The 22,952-nt window shown below is 38.3% G+C and overlaps 1 protein-coding gene across 1 annotated transcript in view; it reads right to left on the minus strand.

The window, feature by feature from the left end:
- The window catches only part of LOC127654950 (diacylglycerol kinase beta-like), a 144,991-nt gene that overhangs the window by 112,151 nt on the left and 9,888 nt on the right, over window positions 1–22,952 (minus strand). The window contains exon 2 of the mRNA XM_052142529.1: window positions 8,574–8,931. Coding sequence (XP_051998489.1) covers window positions 8,574–8,634 — 61 coding nt within the window. The 5' untranslated portion in view covers window positions 8,635–8,931. The remainder of the gene's footprint in view (window positions 1–8,573; window positions 8,932–22,952) is intronic.

Below are 22,952 nucleotides of genomic sequence, written 5' to 3' on the forward strand. Positions count from 1 at the left end.
TCTGGAATTCCGCCAAATTCTTCTGATCGGGAAGAGCACCAGTCTGCGAACAAACCCCACTTTAGGGCATAAAGCTGCCTGGTAGAGGGAGCTCTGGCTTGGTTGATTATGTCTACAACAGCTTGTGGTAGGCCACTTAGATCTTCCATGTTCCATCCAATGGTCAGACGTGGAGGTTCTAGAGGACTGGGCGCGGATGCCAGAGGGTGCCCCATCCCTGAGAAAGAAGGTCCTTTCTCAGGAGAATCTGCCAGGGAGGTGCTGTCACGAGAAGCGTGAGATCTGAGAGCCAAGTCAGAGTGGGCCAATAAGGAGCCACTAAAATGACTTGTATCTCATCCTCCCTGACCTTGCACAGCACCTGCGCAAGTAGGCTCACTGGGGAAAATGCTGCCAGCGCGTCTGTCCTGAGGGGAGCCTCCGACAGGGAGTACCAGAGTGGGCAGTGGGAGTTTTCCTGGGAAGCAAACAGGTCTACCTGTGCTTTGCTGTATTGGTCCTTAATCAGCTGGACCACCTGGGGGTGGAGCCTCCACTCTACACTGAGCATGGCCTGTCACACCAGCGCGTGTGAGGCTGCCCGGGAAATGAATGACGTGCGGCGACCTCAGTCGCCAAAGGAGGAGATGGCGGGTGAGTTGTGACATATGACGAGAGCGCATGGTGCCATGGCGATTTATGTACGCTACCGTCGCGGTGCTGTCTGAACGGATCAAGGCTTGCTTGCCCCGAATCAGCAGAAGAAACCTCCGCAGGGTAAGAATTACAGCCAGCAACTCTAGGCTGTCTCGTCAGAACTGGCTGGCCAGGGTGTGGAGGTGATGGGTCCGCGTTTAAGATGCCGTGACTGTAAGTGTTTGGTGCCGGGCTGCCGTGAGAACAGCGTATGTGTGCACCAGCTAGGCGACCCAAGGAATGAGGAAATTGCTCTTTTATTGACAATTTGGGTACTGCAGTGACCCCTGTGTAAGTGACGCCCTGACCCAATGAACCAATCATCTAGTTGTGAGGGCTGAGGGGAGGACGGAGGGTTCCAGTCCAGCCTCACGCTAATGTACCGGGCAAGCATACAATCGACACAACGTCGAGTGAGTGAAAGAAGGGGAACAGCCAGTACTTACACTTTTGTGTATTGCCTTAAGATATATCAATCCATTTATCTAGGGTTCAAATATTCGCTCAAGTTAATAGTTTAAGTTGATTACACAGAAAATTACATTTCACATAAAAAAAACACAGAAATAACAGCTACCATATTTCAAGTGCAGCTTCCGTGAATCAAATGATCAATGCATCAAGCATTTTCCCAAGATGCAAAAAACGGTATTCAACATGTGGTTATTTCCCTGACAATGTAACTAATGATGTAGAAACTTTGTTAATGTTTTTTTTTTGTTTTTATACGTTGAAAGTCTCAACTAAACAATCTACTCCAAACAAAACCAAAATATACCTGAAATGAATACTACATGGATCATTATCCTCAAATGTTTAAAAAGGTCCTTCTATTTGGTATCTAATAATCTGGGAACATTAGATGTCTGACACAATAGTCTAATTAAGCGTGGAGATAATAGCTATGCAGAAAATGTCACCAAAGCTTATTAGCATTAGGACAGGCGAAATTAGTCTGCTGCCCCTGGCTTCACTTTTGTTTTCTCTAAGCCTCGGGTTGATTGTTATAGACAGACTGAGTTATGTCTTTTGACGAGAAGGATCTGTCTGCTTCCTGCAAGACAAGCCCACTGCAAGGCACACCTACTGCAAGTTACACCCCTTTCAAATAACAGGTGAAATGCTTGGTCTTGCAACAGTTGGAAGTCACATTCATACACTGTGTTTGTTGTGTATTTGAGTCCCAAAGCAAAAACCCAAAGCAGGGTTAAAATACTTTTATAATGTATTCCACTACAGATTACAGAATGCATGCATTCAAAGTAATTTATTCCGTTAGATCATTTAAGGGCAGTAACGTAATCTGAATACTTTGGATAACTTCTTTACCACTGGCAGAATTGTTTTCACTTGTTTTGACTATAACCAAGTGAAACAAAACATTTGCCAGTACTTTCAGACAAAATGCACTTATATTAAAAATACATTTTCTGAAAAAAGCCTAACTATCTTATGCAGAGTAAATGTATCTTGATTTAAGGATATATTTATATTTATTTTTCTACTTTATTTTATTTTTAAAGAAAACAATACAACATTTTCCATCAAGAATAAGATTTTTTTTGCAGTATATCTTTGCTCTGATATCAAAGATATATACTGTATGTGTATTATTAAATATGGATAAAACAAATATATAATTGTGCCTCATAACAGGTGCATATAAAAGGATTAGAATTAGCATTTTAACTTGGCATAAAGCTAAATGTTCACATGATAATTTAAAAAAGGTTAACAATTTCTGCTGCCCCAAACTTACTTCCAAACCACACAGAGTGTACACAACAACAACATCCTTTTTCCTCAATGATGTCATATCCAGCTCGCATCGGATCGCATCATTTATACTGATAAATGTTTTCCAACTGAACAGACCAAACAGTAATATGGACAGAATAACAGTAATAACAGTAAGTAATTTCTTCAGCAATCAAAATACATTTAGAATGTAACCGTACTATGATCACTAACTATATAAATTGTAACTATAGTGGAATACATTGCATAATACATATCCAATATTTTAAATACATAATCCCAATATATTAGGGTGACCATATTTTGATTACCAAAAACCAGGACACTCGGCCCGGCAATGAGATACTCAAATGATACTCGAATTTTACTCAAAGATGCCTTGTTAATTTCAATACATTTAAAGTAGGCTATGCCTCTGTATGGATAGAAAATTGTTATTACAAAATACTATCTATCAAAGACACAAAAAAGACGGCCAGGACAGGACGTGAAAGCAGGACATGTCCTGGTAAAACAGGACGTTTGGTCACCCTACAATATATATATTCCATTATTCTCCAACCCTGAACCCTACACATATCCCTACCCCCAAACCTAACCACAAGCATTAAAAAAATGTATGTTTGTAAAATTATTAAATATAACACAACTTAAATCTTAAATAATTATTAATATATTTAATGATGTATTATCATTATTTTCTTTTATTTACCTTTTTTTTATTTCTCAAGATTATTATTTTGTTTCTCCTTGTGCTCTATAAATACATTTTGACCTGACTTGACTTAAAATTTCTGTAGGGAGTGACAGTAGGAGAAATGTGATGAAAACAAAGAAAAGAAGGTAGCACATGCTAAGCTAATAGGCTAACCGGTTAGCTTGTGAGTGAACTTGAGAAATAGAACAGAGAAATGTTTAATGTCAACATTTATATCTTCGGTTTAATAATATGATATGTGACATATAATTTAAAAGTAAAAAGTTAAGACAACATGAATCACACAGTGATTGCAACAGATTTTAAAAGTTCTTTTAGCCAATAAAATTGCTTTATAATCCAAGGGGGCATTACTTGGAGTGGACATGTCGTTTCCTTCTCGTTTTGGAACACAGACAGATACACTTGCTTTTAACAGCTGTTTTGGTGGCAGAGCAAGGTGTTTTTTCTCAAAGACAGATTCTAATCTCCACCCAGCTCCCCCTTGGGATTATTTAATTTAATACCTAAACAATAGCCCTATATATAACATATATATTTTTTAATGTTTGTATTATTTATGTATTTTTCAGTTTTACATTCTTTTCCTGTTAAAATTTATAACATTTATATGTGAACTCGGCGCCTGAAGGAAAAATTGTTGGGGGCGCCAGACAATGTGACAGAAACTCATGACTGTAAACGAAACTGCACCAACAGTCTTATCTCGGCAAAAATGAGTCTTCCCTCAACAGGTAAAACCCAGAACTAAGCAATCTAGTGATTTTGTGGTAGGAAAGATTGACTTCAAACTTTCATTATCAATCAAATGTGTATGAGTGTTTGTATAGTTTCAGATCATAGTGCATTGTAAACATGCAGCGTGATGGCAAAGGTAAAACACACAGGCGTAATGAATCTCAGGTCTGACACTCATCAATGATCTATATGATAAACTTAAGAGACTCATCATTGATCTAAACAATGACATCAAACTTCTAGCTCTTTGTGGCTTCTGTGGGTGGTGAACACATCCTCTCAGTAACTGATTTGGTGTTTCAATAATGGGGATATTTTTGCTGTGAGTGTGCGTGGTGTTTCAACTAACAGCTCATTAAGTAGAGATGACAAATGTATTCCATTGATTATTAACACCACTGAATCAAAACAATAAAAGTCCTTAGCACCTAGCTGAGCATACACATTACTTGGAGACAGGCACGCACACACACACACACACACACACACACACACACACGCACACATACATGCACTCCTGTCTCATGAGGACAGACCTAAACTATATGAAGAAATTGGACAAAAGCAAGAAATGAGTTGCTACGTTTTTTTTTTCTAAACTGAATTACATGGAAATTCTGGATTTCACAAGCAATTCCCTTACAGTGATGTTGAATTATGGGCCGCTGCAGGGTCAGGCAATTAATCTGTGTTCAATTTAAAATTAATGTTTCATTTCAAATCTGCAGAATTCTTAATAGAAATGTGTCCAATATCACATAATATGAATGAATGAGTTATTTTTAAAGGCTTTATACCTTAAATATTGCATGTTGGCAGAATTCAGGGTGAGTGTTTCTGACTGATTATTCAGTCTTCCCTAAACCCTAAAGGTTTTTAATCAAATCTGTTACCTGGGGTCAGCCCAGTGAAAAATAAGTAATTATCCTTACTTTACGAGTATTTCGATTTATTATCAGCAAGCCAATTAACCTCAGAGAGCATGCATACACTGATGATCCAAAACATTATGACCACCGGCCTAATATGCTGTTGGTCCTGCAACGATGTTTAGGTAGGTGGCACGTGTCAAATTGACGTCCACATGAATGGCCGGACACAGTTTTTCCCAGCAGAACATTGCACAGAGCATCACACTCCCTCCACTTGCTTGTCGTCTTCCCACAGTGCATCCTGGTGCCATCCCTTCCCCAGGCAACGGTGCACACGTACACGGCTGTCCACGTGATGTTAAAGAAAACAGGACTCATCGGACCAGGCGGCTTTCTTCCACTGCTCCAAGGTCCAGTTTCGAAGCTTGTGTGCCAATGGTAGGCATTTTCGACGGTGGATGCGGTCATCACGTGCCCATGACTGGTCTGAGGCTACGCACCCCATTCGCATCAGTGTGAGATGCACTGTGTTGTGACACATTGCTCCCGTAACCATCTTTAAAAGTTTCGGTGACTTGTGCCACAGTAGACCTTCTGTCGATTCAGACCAGACAGGATAGTTTTCGTTGCCCTTGTGCATCGATGAGCCTTGGGCACCCAACACCCTATCACCAGTTTGTGGTTTGTCCTTCCTCGGACCATTGTCTGTAGGTACTGAGCACTGCTGACTGGGAGCACCCCCACAAGCCTTGACCTTTCAGAGATGCGCTGACCGTGCTGTCTGGCCATAACAATTTGACCCTTGTCAAAGTCACTTAGGTCTATACTCCTGCCCATTTCTCCTGCATTAAACACGTTGACTACGAGAACCGATCCATTGTTCGCTCAACATCTAATCTACCCAGACCTTGACATGTGGCTTTGTTAGGAAATGATCAATGTTATTCACTTCACATGTGAGTCATAATGTTTTGGCTCACCTGTGTAAATGCTACTGCACATCTGGAAACAAATTTTATGGGAATTTTACTTATTACTGTCGGACTGTAATATGTGAGTATACTGTGAGGTTATGTAGATCACCCTAAACAATAGAGGCTAATTGAGATTTATTTGTAAAATTTAGCAAATTCAAAAAGAAAATGAGTAACATAAATGTTGTAATTTATATCGAGAAAATAGGTGTAGTGACCTGAATAATAAAAAGTACAGCTTAATTTTCTGCCGATTCAAGCTTTCTTTAAATTGAATTATGTAATTTGTTTTTAAACAACTTTTGCCAACACCCATTAGACTCATTACGCTCTTTCACACTCTCTGATTCCCTATGAACAAATAGGCCAGACTAATTAAAAGGTGATAAATGTTGTAATGAACAAGACCACAATAACATACACACTGGACAGAATGCGTGACAGAGGAAGCGGGTCATCCAATAACATCGGATTGAACCGGATTAAACGGCAGCTGGGTGTGTGGGAGATCCAGCACATGAGGTCGGATGGTTCTTCTGGTTACTAGTATATGTAAAGATACATATTCTGAGTATCTTACAAATGTATCTGGAGCTCAACAGTAATGAGCTAACGTGTGTGGCCTTGAGTGTAGCTTACACATCGAGAAGCAACTCGCCAAGTTTGGCGTCTCCAACGAACAAAATAATTCTCTCAAAGTACTCCAACATGTAAATGTGACACTAATATTCCTCCGCCCCTGGCAGCAGCTCCATCGCTCCAGGTGGTCGGGGGAGTCCAGTCCCCACTCGCCTCGCGGACGGCGGCCGTTCACCGAGTCCAGGCGGTCGGTCTACTCCCTCCCCTGGGTGGACGGCAGTGTCGAGGACTCCGCCACGGGCATCCCTCCTCCTTACCGGGTTTCGGCACAGTGTAAAGGAGTTCAATGGGAAGGAGGAGCGAGAACTGGCTTGGCAATATAAATCATATTTTAATAAACTTAAACCAAAAGACAAACACACACATGATGGACATTTCCATAAACTATCTCTCTCTCCCGCACAATCCTCCGCAGTTGGCCTTTATCCCTGTAGGAGGCTTGATTAGCCTGATAAGGGACCGGGTGTGTATAATCACGACCCGGCCCCGCCCTCCGCCCTGCCACACACAGTTTTATACTTTTGGGGGAGATAAACCCACGAATGGCTTAATAATAGTTGTCAATGAACAATAAACTGGGATAGTAGAACATATTTTGACACTAAAATGTACATACGTCACCTTTAAGGACCACACTCATGACACATTTTATTTTAGTCTATTTTCACTAAGCAGAATTCATGTTCATGACTATAGAAAATGGATTAATATAAACCCACTATCTTTCATGATGGAAAAAGACAAAATTATAATTAAGTATATCTAAATATTTTGATAAAGATCGGCTTTTTTAACTTTTGCACAGATCCCTACACTGATTGTTATTATACTGCACTTGAATCAATGCTACATCGTTGCAACCCTAATAATCAACAGGTTATAATACTTCACCATAATCAATGTGCACTATATATCTGACTCATAATGCACTATGCTTTCAATTGTTGTAGCTTTCATGCATTTGCACTCTAATGTTCATCTTGGAACTTGAGGTCTAGCTGTAATTCAGTTATCTGCTTTGATAATTGCCACTTACATAATACATACATTCTTGTAAGCTGCTTTGGAAAGAAAACAATGGAAACGACAAAGATCATATAATACATGTTTTAGCATGAAACCTGGATAAAGGTTATTCTCAGGTTGAATGAAGCAGTTTGTGAGAATGACAAACAGACAGTTCTCTACATACAGACAGCACTATAATAATATCTTATAAAAATAGGGACAAATCATTTTTTTATATCTTATTCTGGTTTATAGCATCAGATTACACTTTTTCCATTAAATCAATATAAACCTTCTGCTCTCCCTCAGAACAGTCATTTCTATCGGGAAGACACGCAGGCTTGAGTGAAGTTTGAGATGCCATTTATTTGATAGATGTAAAACGGGAGGTGATGCCTCTCTCTTTGGCGTAGGCCCCATCCGGCAGTCCGAGGGAGTTGTACCCAGAACCGTCATGTCCTGCCGGAGATAGGAGGCAGGGGCGAGGAGCCTACCCCCCTGCGGGACAGGGCTCAACTGGTGGTGGTGGGGAGGTGGAGGTTGCAGTGTTAGCACACCGAAACAGCAATGTGATAGATTGTGAGCAGACTTATAAAGCAATGGCTTACGTGCGATTGGCTAGGAGTTACCCAGCTAATGATGTGATGTACACCTGCTCATCTTCCCGCTAGAACTACGCTCCACTTCCATATACGTAACAATTCCCTTGCAAAATATTAAAATAAAATTCAAATGTACAGCTATAAAACCATCACCTTTTAATATACTTTTTAATATCCTATATTGAAAATGTCATATGCCTGTTTAGCTTATAAAGTGGTCTGCATCAATAACTGCATTAAACGTTGCTAATCAATAGAGATGCAGAGAGCACTGGCAGCACATCGATACATTACGTCAATATAGCCTACATTTCCAGCAGTGCCTCCTAAAAGTGCAGTGGGTCAGCCTCAGAATGTTTACACATCCCGTAACATCCCACTAAATAACGTATTGAATAAAGTATCACCATAAACAGGTGAGTGGACTAGCGCAATTATCGGAAAGAATGTACAAGAACCAACATAATGGACTGATAAAACCTCCCACCCATTCTTATCCACCTAGCAGCACCAAAAATCAATTCTAATCAACCAGACAGTCTATATGAGGTCAGAGTACATGGCTCTTGTGCTGGACTCAGATACTCACACTCACTGTACTGCTGAAGCTGGGAGAACTCAGCCGGGCTCAGACACACCCAGTCACTCATCTCACCGGTCGCAGCGTGTGTCGAGCAGGGGAAATTGAGGTGATTATCCTCGGGTGAGGTATGAGAATGAGATGGTGAGACCTGGCAGCATCTTAACTGCTTCCCTTATGAGCAGATGGCAAAGAGGCGTCCCCGTCGTGGAGTGGTAAAACAAGGGAGGGATGCAAGGACGAGGGTCAAGGTGAGGTGTGTGCTGTGCTACGCCACAGGTAGGAGCTGTGATTTGGATGGGGAGGTGACAGGTGTGCACAGACGATCACAGTGTGGCTGAACTGATGACCAATAAACCGGAGTGATCTACCAAAAGAGAGAGAGAAATTTAAAACAGTATTAGTGATGCCTCAAAGTTGACTTACGTATATTGAACATACACTGCATGATTTCAAGTATGTGCATCACTTAATCTCTGAAATTCCAGGAACGTTGCAAACAGACATAAACCAATAACAATAGCCCATATATATTTCCTAAATATCTCAATTGTTTCTATCAGATAGAAATAAGATTAAGAGCAAATGGAGACTTTTTCTTCATTTTTTTTATGAAGAGGTCTCAGATACCCAAACATCTCTCGTCAAATTCTTATAATACTCATTTTTAGCTTTATATTCTCCTAAGGAATGTTAGGAGAAACAACTGAGACATTTATACTTAAAGACCTGTGAAATCACTAAACAAATCCATATTTCTTGCCATCCCAGATTTGAATGATTTTCTTTCTTCTGCTGATAAATGCAAGTGAATGGTTGCCAGAAATCGGAGGTCCTTCTTTTTGGACCTTCAGATTTCTGGTCACCATTCACTTGCATTGAAAGGACCAACAGAGATGAGATATTCTTCTGAAAATCTTCATCTGTGTTCAGCATAAGCCAGAAAGTCATTCACATCTGGAATGACATGAGGGTGAGTAAATGATGAGAGAATTTTAATTTTAAAGTTTAATTTAATAAATAAGTTAACCTTCAGCAATGAATCAAACGATTAAAAAATGTCTATACTGGCTGAAACAAATTAGGCTCACATGACAGATGTGCATATTTAGCAATAATTATTCCACAAAAATGTGAAAACTTTTGGCAGTTTAACAACTGAAGAATAAAAACAGCCGGCCTACCCACATATAGTGCTGCTGGGCAATCCTAATAATTTTTGTGTAGAAGAATCAACACACACACGCACACACACACACACACACACACACACACACATACACACACGCGCGCACACACACACACACACACACACGCACACACACACACACACACACACGTGCACACACACACGCGCACACACACACATACACACACACACACACACACACACACACACACACACACACACGCGTTGGTGCGGCTATCCTTATGAGGACTCTCCATAGACATAATGATTTTTATACTGTACAAACTATAGTTTCTATCCCCTACCCCTAAACCTAACCTTCACAAAACACTTTCTGCATTTTAACATTTTCAAAAAAACATTGTTTAGTATGTTTTTTTAAGCGATTTAAATTATGGGGACACTAGAAATGTCCTCATAAACAACATTTATAGCATAATACCCTAATAATTATCAGTTTGAAACCTAAAAAAATTTCCTCGTAAACCACCCAAACACACACAGATATATATAATATATATTGTATACACCGATGAGCCAAAATATTACGACCACTCACAGAAGAAGTGAATAACATTGATCATCTCCTAACAAGGCCACATTTCAAGGTCTGGATAGATTAGATGGTAAGCGAACAATCGGTTCTCATAGTCAATGTGTGAATGTGAAAAATGGGTAGGAGTAAAGACCAGAAGGGCCGACTGTCGCCTGGTGCGATGAGTTACATTTTCTTTTAATCACATGGATGGCCATGTACGTGTGTGCCGCTGGGGAAGTGATGGCACCAGGATGCACTGTGGGAAGACGACAAGCAGGTGGAGGGAGTGTGATGCTCTGGGCAATGTTCTGCTGGGAAACATTTGACACATGCCACCTACCTAAACATTGTTGCAACCCAGGTACACCCCTACATGACAATGACATTCCCTGATGGCAGTGACCTATTTCAGCATGATAATGCACCCTGCCACACTGCACACATTGTTCAGGAATGGTTTGAGGATCAAGATAAAGAGTTTAAGGTGTTGTCCTGGCCTCAATCCGATTGAGCATCTGTGGGATGTGCTGGACCAACAAGTCCAATCCACGGTGGCTCCAACTCACATGTTACAAGACTTGAAGGATCTGCTGCTAATGTCTTGGTGCCAGAACCCATAGAACACCTTCGGGGGTCATGTAGAGTTCATGACTCGGTAAGTTGGCATTGTTTTGGCGGCACGCGGGGGACCAACAGCATATTAGGCAGGTGGTTATAATGTTTTGGCTCATCATATACATGTATTACTGTATATGTACCATTCTACCGAATTGGTGCAAACTCAAAGGTGGAAACATTTTTAAAAAATTATGTTTTTTTCCCCCCAAAACTTTGTCCGCTTATATATTGTACCATATGTACAAATATCTTATGTCAGTTTTCATATTATATTTTCAGACTTTTTTGTAATGTTTTTCTTTTCCCAAATTATGTCACTACCGAAACATAAAAATACACAAAAATAAAAAGGATTATATACATCTGTTAATAATTGGTTTCCATTCCCCCTCTAAGCATAATTTTGTATTAATTTTCCTAAAATAATTTTATAGCAAAATACAATAATAATAATAATAATAATAATAATAATAATCCTAAAAAAAAAAAAGTTAAAAAAAAGCTTTATGTTGAAAATATTACAAACACAAAAGTTTTATAATAAATAAAATGTAGTAATTAATTATTGAAGACATAACATTTGTTTCTATCATCCGTATTTGGAAGGACAAACACTACTCTTGAATTGTTTATGAAGTTAAGGACTGCTTGTCCATACACGTGAAAAATAATTAAAAATAATAAATCAAGTGGTTTCAATTTAAGAAATAAAAGCTCAACCATAATATTAGTATTAAACCTTAGCTGTCTGACTTTCTGAACACTTTGCTCACAAAAGTATCCTACAAAAAGTCTGTAACAAAACAAACAGATCCAACATCTCAAAGAAAAATACAAACAGGAAGTGAGACTGCATCCCTGTCCATCATGGCCGTATGGTGAGAAGTCAGATCCCATAAGTTTGAAGTAAATGTGCTCCAAAGTCTGAAAAATCTGTGTGCAACTTTAAGAATGTCACTACTGAAACACATTTTCTCTGCAATAAAAAATAAATAATTTAAATAATTTTTAAACTGTTCAAAGCTTATGATTGTTTCTTTAAAATGAATAGCTGATAATAACTAAAATAATCATGTCATCATCAGAACTTTATCATACTGTATGTTTAAGTATATTTCAGAGGTGACAATATTAGCACATTTTGAGCGTAACTCAAAACTGTTTGGGTTTTGTAGCTGTTCAAATCTTATAATTATTTCCTTAAAATGAGACAATGAAGTCACTTCATTTAGTCACTGCTTAAAATAATCATGCCACTAACGAAACATTATGATATGTTTCGGTAGTGACTGTTTCGATAGTGACAATTTTAGTTAATCTTAATTTTAGCTCATTTTAGCTTATGGTTATTAGGAAATAATCATTTGTTTTAAACAGCTGTGCCTACATAAAATAGAATATTTAAATTAAAACCCCCCAAAAGTTTATTTAATTGCAGAGAAATGTGTTTGGATAGTGACAATTCTTAACATTACGCACTGATTTCTTTCAGACTTTAGAGCAAATTTACTTCAAAATTATGGGATCTGACTTCTCACCATACGGCCGTGATGGGATGAGTCTCACTTCCTGGTAAAATAAAACATTTTGTGTTTTGGTAGTGACATAAAAATAGTACTTATTTAAAAATTAAATCATTAGAACCATCAATAGAATCAAAATAATTTCCTTTAACTTTAAAAGAATTTAAGAAGAAATTAAATAAATAAATAAAGTATTATTTTGATGTTGAAATGTAAGGTTGAGGGTTTGGGCCAGCCACCTCCTAATAAAAAGTACTGTATAAATTATGATTTTGCATATATTTAGCTTATTATTATCTTAATTAATGCCTTGGGCTTTAATAGATCAAAACATATTCTTATGACATATCTAATATCGGAATTATAACTTTTTATTGTGGGACTGCAATTTGCACATGTTTAGTACAAAGGCTCATATACAGTATGCTTGGGCAAGTGTCAGTATGGTACACAGCAGGTTGACGCCTATGTCCCGCCACGCATCGCAGTCCCATCTCCCATGCAACTTAAGTGAAATTCGGTGCTGTAAACATACAGTACACTCTTAGATGTTGAGGCTTGCATATGTTTTCATATGGTACCATACTGTACTCATATTACAACTAAACTTTAAAGTCTTATTTTACAATTAGAATTTGAACATATCGTCTTCACGGACTAATTTGGCCCACAGCACATGCTTAATATTTCGAAGACAGTGGTTTAAGTGCTAACTGTGCCCTTGTGGGTACATAACATGCCCTACATGTTAAACCCATCAATTTACCTCTCTGTTGTTTTTTTAATGAACCGTTCTGTTAATTTTTAACCAATGTAGTATTAGTTGAACAAATTCATATTGCCGATTAATCAGATAACCGGTTAACCGTCTGCATCCCTAGTACCCACTAAGCAATTCCATAAGCTGTCTTTGCTTTAAATTGGGCATTTGTTCCCCTCCAGTTCACCCCGTTAAAACAGGATAGCTTTGCTCCTCCATATAGCTCTGAGTTCAAAGGGACACTCAGCAAATGACTCACATGGGCTTGGCCTGCTTCTGTGCTCAACATGCTGCACCAATCAATGTCTCTCTTTCCTCTGTCTCTGCTGAATACTCTCGTTCTCTGTCTCTGTTTCACTCTCTCTCTCATTCTGTATCTCTCCCTGTGCGAATACTCTCAATGAGTTTGAGCAGAGAGAAAAATCAACTGTCGTTTGCTAGCACTTCCATAGGGAGTAAAGAAACTGACATAAAATCTCCGTAAGGAGCCGACACGTGGAAAAACTGCAATGATGAGAAGAGGAAGAGAGAGAGTAAAAAGAGTTGTTACAGCATGGCAGGGAGTAACTTCACTTTCCCTGGTTTAAAAAGTGATGAGTGATGCGTGGTGTTTGTTGTATAGGGAGAAATATTTGTAACTTTGAACATAAGGGACAGGATAAGGGTTATAAAAAAAATGTCTATTACACAGTATACTTTACTGTCTGATTAAAACTTAGCAAAACAGCACTGCTATTCACAACAGGGAAACAGTTGTGAAATTGTCAAAAGAGCCATTTAATTTAAAATAGAAGAAAATAGCAGAGATCATCACTGAGTGGAATCTACATGACCCAGAGCTGCTTAGACATGTATTACCTATTCATACTTATTTATTTACCCTTCTTGGGGAGAGTACATGGTCAGACAGCATTGTGTTTATTATTCCTGATTACACTGTATAAGGCATATGTGATCTACTGTATATATTTATTTCAGGGCTAATGTAATCAGGACTTTGGGCATGTTTTTTTATTTGGGATGTATTAAAAGAGTGGCACAGGCTTATTAAAACCAGATGTCCAGAATTCACATATCTGCATGTCAACATTACTGTAGGTTGAACATCTGAAAAGAACATTCCAAATCCCATAACTTTAGTCAGTCATAATTAGCAAATACCAAATAAAGTATAAGGTTTGTATACATGTTTTTTTTTATGCTTTAAAACGAACAATACTTTAAATGCATAAAATACAGCAGAGCTAAGAAAATAAGATACTAATTGAAACATTGGTTTAGATTAAGTTTGATTAAGATGATTATCTTTGTATAATGACATGATCAATTCATTAATGTAGAATCACACAAGCCTGTCTGGTAGTGTGGGAATAATAAATGACTCATTCAAATTTTAAATGAGTTAATCTTTTTCTTTTGTGTTCCATTGAAAAAAGAAAGTTATATGGGTTGGAACAACATGAGAGTGAGTAAGTTTACAGAATAACAGAATCTTCATTTTTGGGTAAACTTTTCCATTAATTGTAGTGTAAACAGACGATGGAAAATCTTTTTTATCCACCCACCATACAAACTGCTACTGTCCTTCTCTTGCACACTCTCTCCTTCACTTGCTTCCTTCTTACAGTTAAAAAAGCTGTTCCTTCAAGTGTGGGTTGAACTCATACTCATAGTATTTTCCTCCTGTCCCCCTAATAATATAATGTAAGCTATAAAGTGCATCCAAGCATTAATAGTGTCAAGGGCAGAATACAATAATCGGCCAGTGAAGGAAATGGGGAAATTGTACAAAAGAAGGATACGGAGACAAAGTTGATAACTGTACTGTACAAAGTTATCATAGCAAAATTACTGTACTGTACTGTTTGTGTGTTACAGTACATGCTGAATCTGATCAACAGGATGGGGCCACCCCTCTGCGCAGAGAGGGATTCTGTTTGCTCAGACAGTTGCCAGGCAACCTGACGTCATAAGTTTGCAGAAAGGAGATGAACTGATGGTGGTTATGTGTTTGTGTATGCATGTATTTGTGTGTGTGTGTGTGTGTGTGTGTGTGCGTGCATGTGTGTGTGAGTATCTATGCATATACCAGCCCAGAGTAAAGACAAAATAGCACAAGCAATTCTTGTACCTTTAAATCTGTGGGCATGTAAACAAATTTTGTGTAAATAAAAAAAAAGAAGCATGCTGCAATATAAACGTATGGCACACATTTCTAAAGCTATTTTTGAATTTGTCCATTTATGTCCACCAGCAGAATGAATGGATGATTATATCAGTGGCAGTTCATTCACTAGTTCAGGCTCTGCCATTGCTCTTCCCATCCTCTAAAAATCCCAACAAAAATAACAAAAAAATCTTATCTGATGCATGAGTTTGAGGCATTTGGAAAACAAATGCTTTAGAAATACGATTGCCTCAGCATAAAAAGATCTCTAAATGGATTTCGTTACAGAAAATAAAGTGGTTTCTGTGAGTATTTCCTTTAATAATGGCCATAAACTACTGTATATGAAATTAATAACAACTATTACAAATATAATTGCCATGTTTGTGGATGAATCTGCATGTGCTTTGTGCTTATGGCACATTTGTTTGCCTTGATGGACTGTTTGCCTGTTACTGAATCATTGCCCGTTATATCGATTACGTCTCTCTGCTCAGCGATTTGGATTTGTTTGCTTGATTATTTCAATAAACTTCCTATTGGCTGGAGTTTGTTTTGTGGAGTATTTCTTGTAAGACATTGGAGGGATTAGGTCATTTGTTGCACTCATGTAGCATCCGAATTGGCCGGCTCACTGAACATTCGTTTGACTGTTCAAGGAAACTGAGCACTCCATTTTGAGTGCTGGAGCAGATGGAGTTTGTTTTGTGAAGTAACAAACCTTCGGGACAGTTATGTGGATGAATCTGCACATTCTTGTAACATCTGAGGTTGTTACCCATCCTACCAACCACCAGAGGGAGCCCTCTCCCGAATACTGATTCTCACCCATTTCTTTATTGCTCATTTCCTGTTTACCACATGTATAAATAGCCATGCATTTACATTGTTCATTGCGAAGTACTGCCAGTTAGACCCTGTCTTACCAAGCATTGTTCATTACCTGCTGTTTACGTCTCACATTATGACCATTGTGCCTGTTTATCTGGATATGGACTTTTGGATCACTCTTTTGCTTTGTGTGCCTTGTTGAACTGTTTGCCTGTTACTGAATAATTGCCCGTAATATCGACTACGTTTCTCTGCTCAACGATTTGGATTTGTTTGTTTGAATATTTCAATAATTTCCGGCATATTAAAGGATTATCCACGAACAAAGCCATCAAATGAACACAACATCACATTCCACAGATCAGAGAGATCCCCCACCGAGCCATTAGAGAGTCATAAAAATGAATCTATGGCACCTAAATTGCTGAAGGAGACCATCTCTCCCATGCCTGCTTAATCTCAAACTAGGATTATAGAGCTGACCAATAAAGAAGACCCATCTTTGTTCCACAAACTTAAACCCTCAGCATGGTGAGGCTTCTGAATTTCCACACAGAGCTAACCTTGTGAGATTCGCATGAGATCCTCATTCCAGTCCCAGTACTTGTGATTTAACATATACACCATACCTAGCCTGAAAATGACTCTATGACCTGTGATCACTTGTATAACTGACAAATGAATGATTATAGCTGATGCACCTTTTAAAATAGGTGTAGTGATTGGTAACTGACAAATAATCTTTTAGATTATAATCTTTAATCTGGTATGATTCATCTCATTCTACTAAGAATGGTTATTGTTCAACTGGATATTATACCCCGACAATCAGGTTTCTCTTAACATGTAATGTATTATCCATGTTGTAAAACCAATGAATTAACCAGTATGATTTATAACCAGGGATTTTCATGTTTTGTTACTTGCACGTATAATATTCATGAAAGAATGTCATATTTTGTATGTAAATGCTTGCTTGTTTACGTAGATAATGTTGACGACAATGAATGTCATGTCTCTGGTACAGTTGGGTTAATCAGCAGAGGAGAGGGATGAAGGCAGCCAGATGCAGCAGTTCGGGAGATAGAGAGCCACACGCAGCTGCTGTGTGTGCGTTTGTGTTTTGTCTTTATGTTTTAATTTTACATTAAATATTAGATTGACTATTCAGCCGGTTCCCGTCTCCTCCATTCCCGTTTTAATGCCCCTGTTACAATAGAACCGAAACCCAGGAAGGAGGAGGGATGTGCTGTCTTGGAGTCCTCGTCACAGAGATCAAATGACTAGTTGACAACAAAAATGTTATCGTAATATTTTAACGCCGACGTTGTCGATAACGTCGACTAATCGTTTCATCATTTTGCTCTAGCAACAAAGTTGTAAAATTGTCTATATCTTTACACAGAAAAGGTTAGTAAACAATTTTATCACACTAAAATCATGTTAACCAAACAAAATGTCAAGTCTTTTGTCTATACTTTTGAAACAGTGAGTATTTTAACGTTTATGGATTGGCCCCCATTCACTTCCATTGTAAGTGCCTTACTGTAACCCAGATCTTTGCTTTTTTTAAAGAAAAGGAGGCGCAAGTCAAAATAAATTTTTGTGGTAATCAATATTATGACACATATGCTGTCGATTGAGCTTAACTGTGAATTCAACCTGGAATACTCCTAAATTACTAAATGAACCTGAATATAATAGGTTATGGGTCAACAAAACTCACTTTAAGGGTTAGATCATGTAAAATAGCTCCTTATGGTAACAACTGCCAGTTACCAATTTTGACCATGTAATGTCATAGCAGATGTAGCACATTTAGTCTTTTAAGGTGCTATGAAGTAAAAGTGTTCAACACACTCTCACGGTGAAATCGTCAGGATTCGAATGACTTTTCTAAATTTGGCTAATTCATATGATATCGTGCAACTGCGCTCGTTTTAATTCCCACGACTTTCACTACAGCCAGTGACATCGCTGGATATCGTTTACATATAATACGTGACAATTACTTGCTTCAGTCACACACAACAGCTTCCTATCATGTTTACACACTTTCTTTAGATCAGACCGTGGCAAGAACAGTGTCTGAATTGGGGAACATAGCATGTTATCCAGCAAGCTGATTTTACAGCAGGCTATATTGACTTTCAGTCCCATTATACAGTTAATTATTTTGTTTCTCCATGTAGCAGTGAGGAAATGCATGTACCTTACTCCATTTACTTCTCTGTATCAAATTGACACTCCATTATGCCCCAGCCATGTAGCATTTATACCACATCTCTACATTATACACCAAGTTTCTACTACATCACTTTTTTTGTCGCTATCTATATGACATCTTTCTTTCTATCTCTATCTCTTCATCTCTCACTTTCCCTGGAACTACCAGTTTGGTCCCTGATAAATCTCCTTTTCATGTAGAATTTGTGACCATCCTTTACATTTACACCTTATTTTCTCCATTCTCAGATCCATTACTTATATGTATCAAAACTGGTAGATTCAGTAAGTCTTTTGTCTACCATGTAACTTGTAAATACGTTTGCATCAGATTTGTAAGACTGGGGAATGTGTGAATAATTTGACATGTGTCTTAGTAATTTGGGTGCCGTACAGCAGTTTCACTGTGACATAGAGGTGCAGGTGATGGACTCTACACTAACACTACCCATGATGGAAATGCACTTGATGGATCAAAAAGTAGTGTAGAGAAAAAGCAAACAGCTCTATCAGATCCTTAGTGACCTCAATGATCTTGTGTCGAGCCATGGATGAGGCTACAGTGTGAGCAACGGCATATTTCACTCTCTCTCATCTTCTGTCCTCTTCAAAACATAACTTCCCACTCTGCCTCAGACACTGCCCTGGTTAAGAGTTTCCTATATCCTTTTAATCATATTTGGATAATTCTGTAGAGTACCACAGGAAGCGATTATTAACGGTAATTACCAATAAAAATCCACTTGTAACCGCCCTCTGCAAGACCAGTCACGACCTTCCTCTCACCAAATATAAAACTATTTTTTAACAATTAAACAGTAAGCTAGTCATATTCTATGAAGAATTAATTATCCCCCAAAATCTTGCTGCTTACATGGAAAATGCAAAAATAATTCACTGTAGGTAATTTTATTTAGTTTATAATATAGATGTATTGTAATATAGAACATGTAATCTTTTCACTGATTGAAATGCAGCTGTACTAAATAAATAAACATACCTCACCCCTTCCTCTAAATCAGACAAAAACATATTCTTTAAACTTCTAATGTTTATTCAGTTAGACAGTTCAACCTGTCACATAACTAGAAAAATATCTTTGTCCAGTCAATACCACAGTTGAAATATTATCATATTTCCATCATGACATTAAACTGCCAGACACACACACACACACACACACACACACACACACACACACACACACACACACACACACACACACACACACACACATGTTGTGTTTCCATGTTTTATGGGGACTTTCCATAGACATAATGGTTTTTATACTGTACAAACTTTATATTCTATCCCCTAATCCTAACCCTACCCCTAAACCTAACCCTCACAGAAAACTTTCTGCATTTTTACATTTTCAAAAAACATAATTTAGTATGATTTATAAGCTGTTTTCCTCATGGGGACCGACAAAATGTCCCCACAAGGTCAAAAATTTCGGGTTTTACTATCCTTATGGGGACATTTGGTCCCCACAAAGTGATAAATACATGCTCACACACACACACACACACACACACACACACACACACACACACACACACACACACACACACACGTTGGTCTACCTATCATTAGGAGGACTTTCCTTAGACATAATGATTTTTATACTGTACAAACTACAGATTCTATCCCCTAAACCTAACTTAATGTATTTTTACTTTTTCAATAAAACATGGTTTAATGTTTTTTAAGCTAGAAATGTCCTCATAACCCACATTTATAGCATAATACCCTTGTAATTACCAGTTTGTAACTCATAAATTGTCCTCGTTAACCACATAAACATGCACACACACACACACACACACACACACACACACACACACACAATACAGTTGACTATTATAAACTATATAATATGTAGTTGATTGAGATAAATACCAGCCAATCAACACTTTTTAGTTTTCTAAGTAAGTGTTTTACTGATATTCAATTTTGTAATGAGAAAAAGTCCATTAGAAAAATGCAAAATAGAATCATTTTCACTAGTGGTCTCATATTTTTGGACCCCACTGTGTGTATATGGGAATGAAAAAAGAAAATCCATGGACCTCATCAACACCCTAAACCATCAGAACCTGACATCTCTGCTGTAAACATCCATGGATAATTTATAATCAGTTACACATGCACCATTGTATTTCCATTCATCATATGATTTAAATGTCTTCCATGCAAACATGTCTCTTAACAAACTGGAAGTGATACGTTTAACTCATAAAACCATACATAAAATATAGTAAGGCTATACAATATATATAAACACTGTCATCTTCAATTGGTAAACGTACAACTCACATTACTCTGAAATTGTAGTGGAATAGTTGTTATGCAGAAATGTATACAACAAAGAACTAAAAACTATTTAATAATATAAAGACAGAATGGAATATTAAACTGAACTATTACATGAAATAATCCAGATCTAAGCCTCTCATTACAAACTGGACACACCAACTGCAAGAGGAAAATACTTTATCTGTGGTACTGTGCATCAGCCAAAGAACATTTTAAACCACAATATGGACATCTAGTTTGTAATCTGTTTTGTATTGATGCACTTTAATGTTTTTGTTTTGTATGCACATTTTATGCACACACACACACACACACACACACACACACACACACACACACACACACACACACACACACACACACACACACACACACAGTTGTGTTTCCATGTTTTATGAGGACTTTCCATAGACATAATGGTTTTTATACTGTACAAACTTTATATTCTATCCCCTAAATCTTTCTGCATTTTTACCTTTTCAAAAAACATAATTTAGTATGATTTATAAGCTGTTTTCCTCATGGGGAAATGTCCCCACAAGGTCAAAACATTTCGGGTTTTACTATCCTTATGGGGACATTTGGTCCCCACAAAGTGATAAATACACGCTCACACACACACACACACACACATTTGTTTTATATACTGTATATCATGGTGGAGACCGTGATATTAAGCTAATTACTAACCCAAACCCAAATTATTTTTATTTAATCCCTTGAAGTTGTGTTTCTCGTGGGCAACACCAGGTTAATTCATCTTTTTCACAAATCTTTTCCAGTTTCAAAACCAAAATATGATAAGATTTCAAATCACACTCTAATTTTACATGGTCTATAAGATATGGCTCACAATGGTCAACTTGCCAATTATTGAGGTTGACTAGTTGACTTTAGATTTCTTTCTTCTTTCACTCTTTTTTTCACACTTTCACTTTCGAAAAATCTGTCTTCAAATTAATCTACTTTACAGCACCGTTCTACAGCCATACACAATGACAGAAATCTTTGGCCTTTGGTTTGTGACTGAGCTGTTTTTTATGCATCTTATGCCCCGAGCATTGCTTTTTAAGATGCCACATCAACTTTTCAGTTGCACTCGGTCACAACTGTTTTTGAACATATAAACGCATCCTATGTGAACACCCTCCTAAGAAACACATCTGATCGGGGTCTGGTGAAGCCAAAACCATCCAAATTATTCAGGGATTCCTTAATACTGATTAGTCGACAAGTCACTCAGGCTATCAACTGACTAGTAAATGTTTAAAGTATGTTCATTTAAACATCCTTAGGCCAAGTTTATCATCTAATAAAAGATTTCATTTTCCTCATCTGAGTATGACCACGGCCCTATCTTTTGAGCACAGGGTGGAAACACAGCCAAATTAGGACACTTATTCTGACAGGGATAAAGAGGGAGTGGTACATCACTGTCAAGCCATTGCAGTAACATCATCCTAGTCCAGCGGAGACAGCAGACAGGCTCACATAGAGATTTTATACACAGGAGAGTGAGAGAGCGACGCAAAAAATGTAAAGTCTTGGAAAGTGGCAGGGTGAGCAGAAATTAGCTTTCATAAACAGAGGCTGGGCTGCACTCCAGTCAGGGCCAACCGCAACACTGCCATGTGCACCAGTTGCCACTTATCATCCAGTTTTACTAACCCACACACAGCTGCTTGTCACAGTGTGATGTATGATAAGGTGTAGTATAGTATTTTTGTATCAATTTCTCACAGATAGACTCTGTGGTCTGGTGTGCAGTTGGCAGAAAGAGCAAAACCATAGGGAAGAGGCTGGACAGACCTGATAATACCACATTTCATATGTCATGTGCTTAGGGAGAATTATGAAGGGGAAAAACACAATGGTACTACCTTAGTGTGGAGCGGAGGGGGGCGGAGCCGGGCTGGAATGTCGCACGCCCGGTCCCCAATCGGCCTGAAGGGGCACGCTAGGGATAATGGCGGCCGGTGATGACGGTTCGAGAGAGAGAGAATGTCCGTTGTGTGTGTTTATGTTTGTGCTTTTTGTTTTGAGTTTAATTAAATATTAGTTATATTGACAAGCCGGTTCTCGCCTCCTCCTTGCCCATCTTAACCCCTTACTTTGGTGCCGAAGCCCGGGAAGGAGGAGGGATGCCCGTCGCAGAGTCCTCGACACTGCCGTCCACCCAGGGGAGCGCCGTTGCCATCTGCCGGGTGACGGAGTAGC

This window comes from Xyrauchen texanus, chromosome 14, assembly GCF_025860055.1.
Source record: "Xyrauchen texanus isolate HMW12.3.18 chromosome 14, RBS_HiC_50CHRs, whole genome shotgun sequence".
Taxonomy (NCBI): Eukaryota; Metazoa; Chordata; class Actinopteri; order Cypriniformes; family Catostomidae; genus Xyrauchen; species Xyrauchen texanus.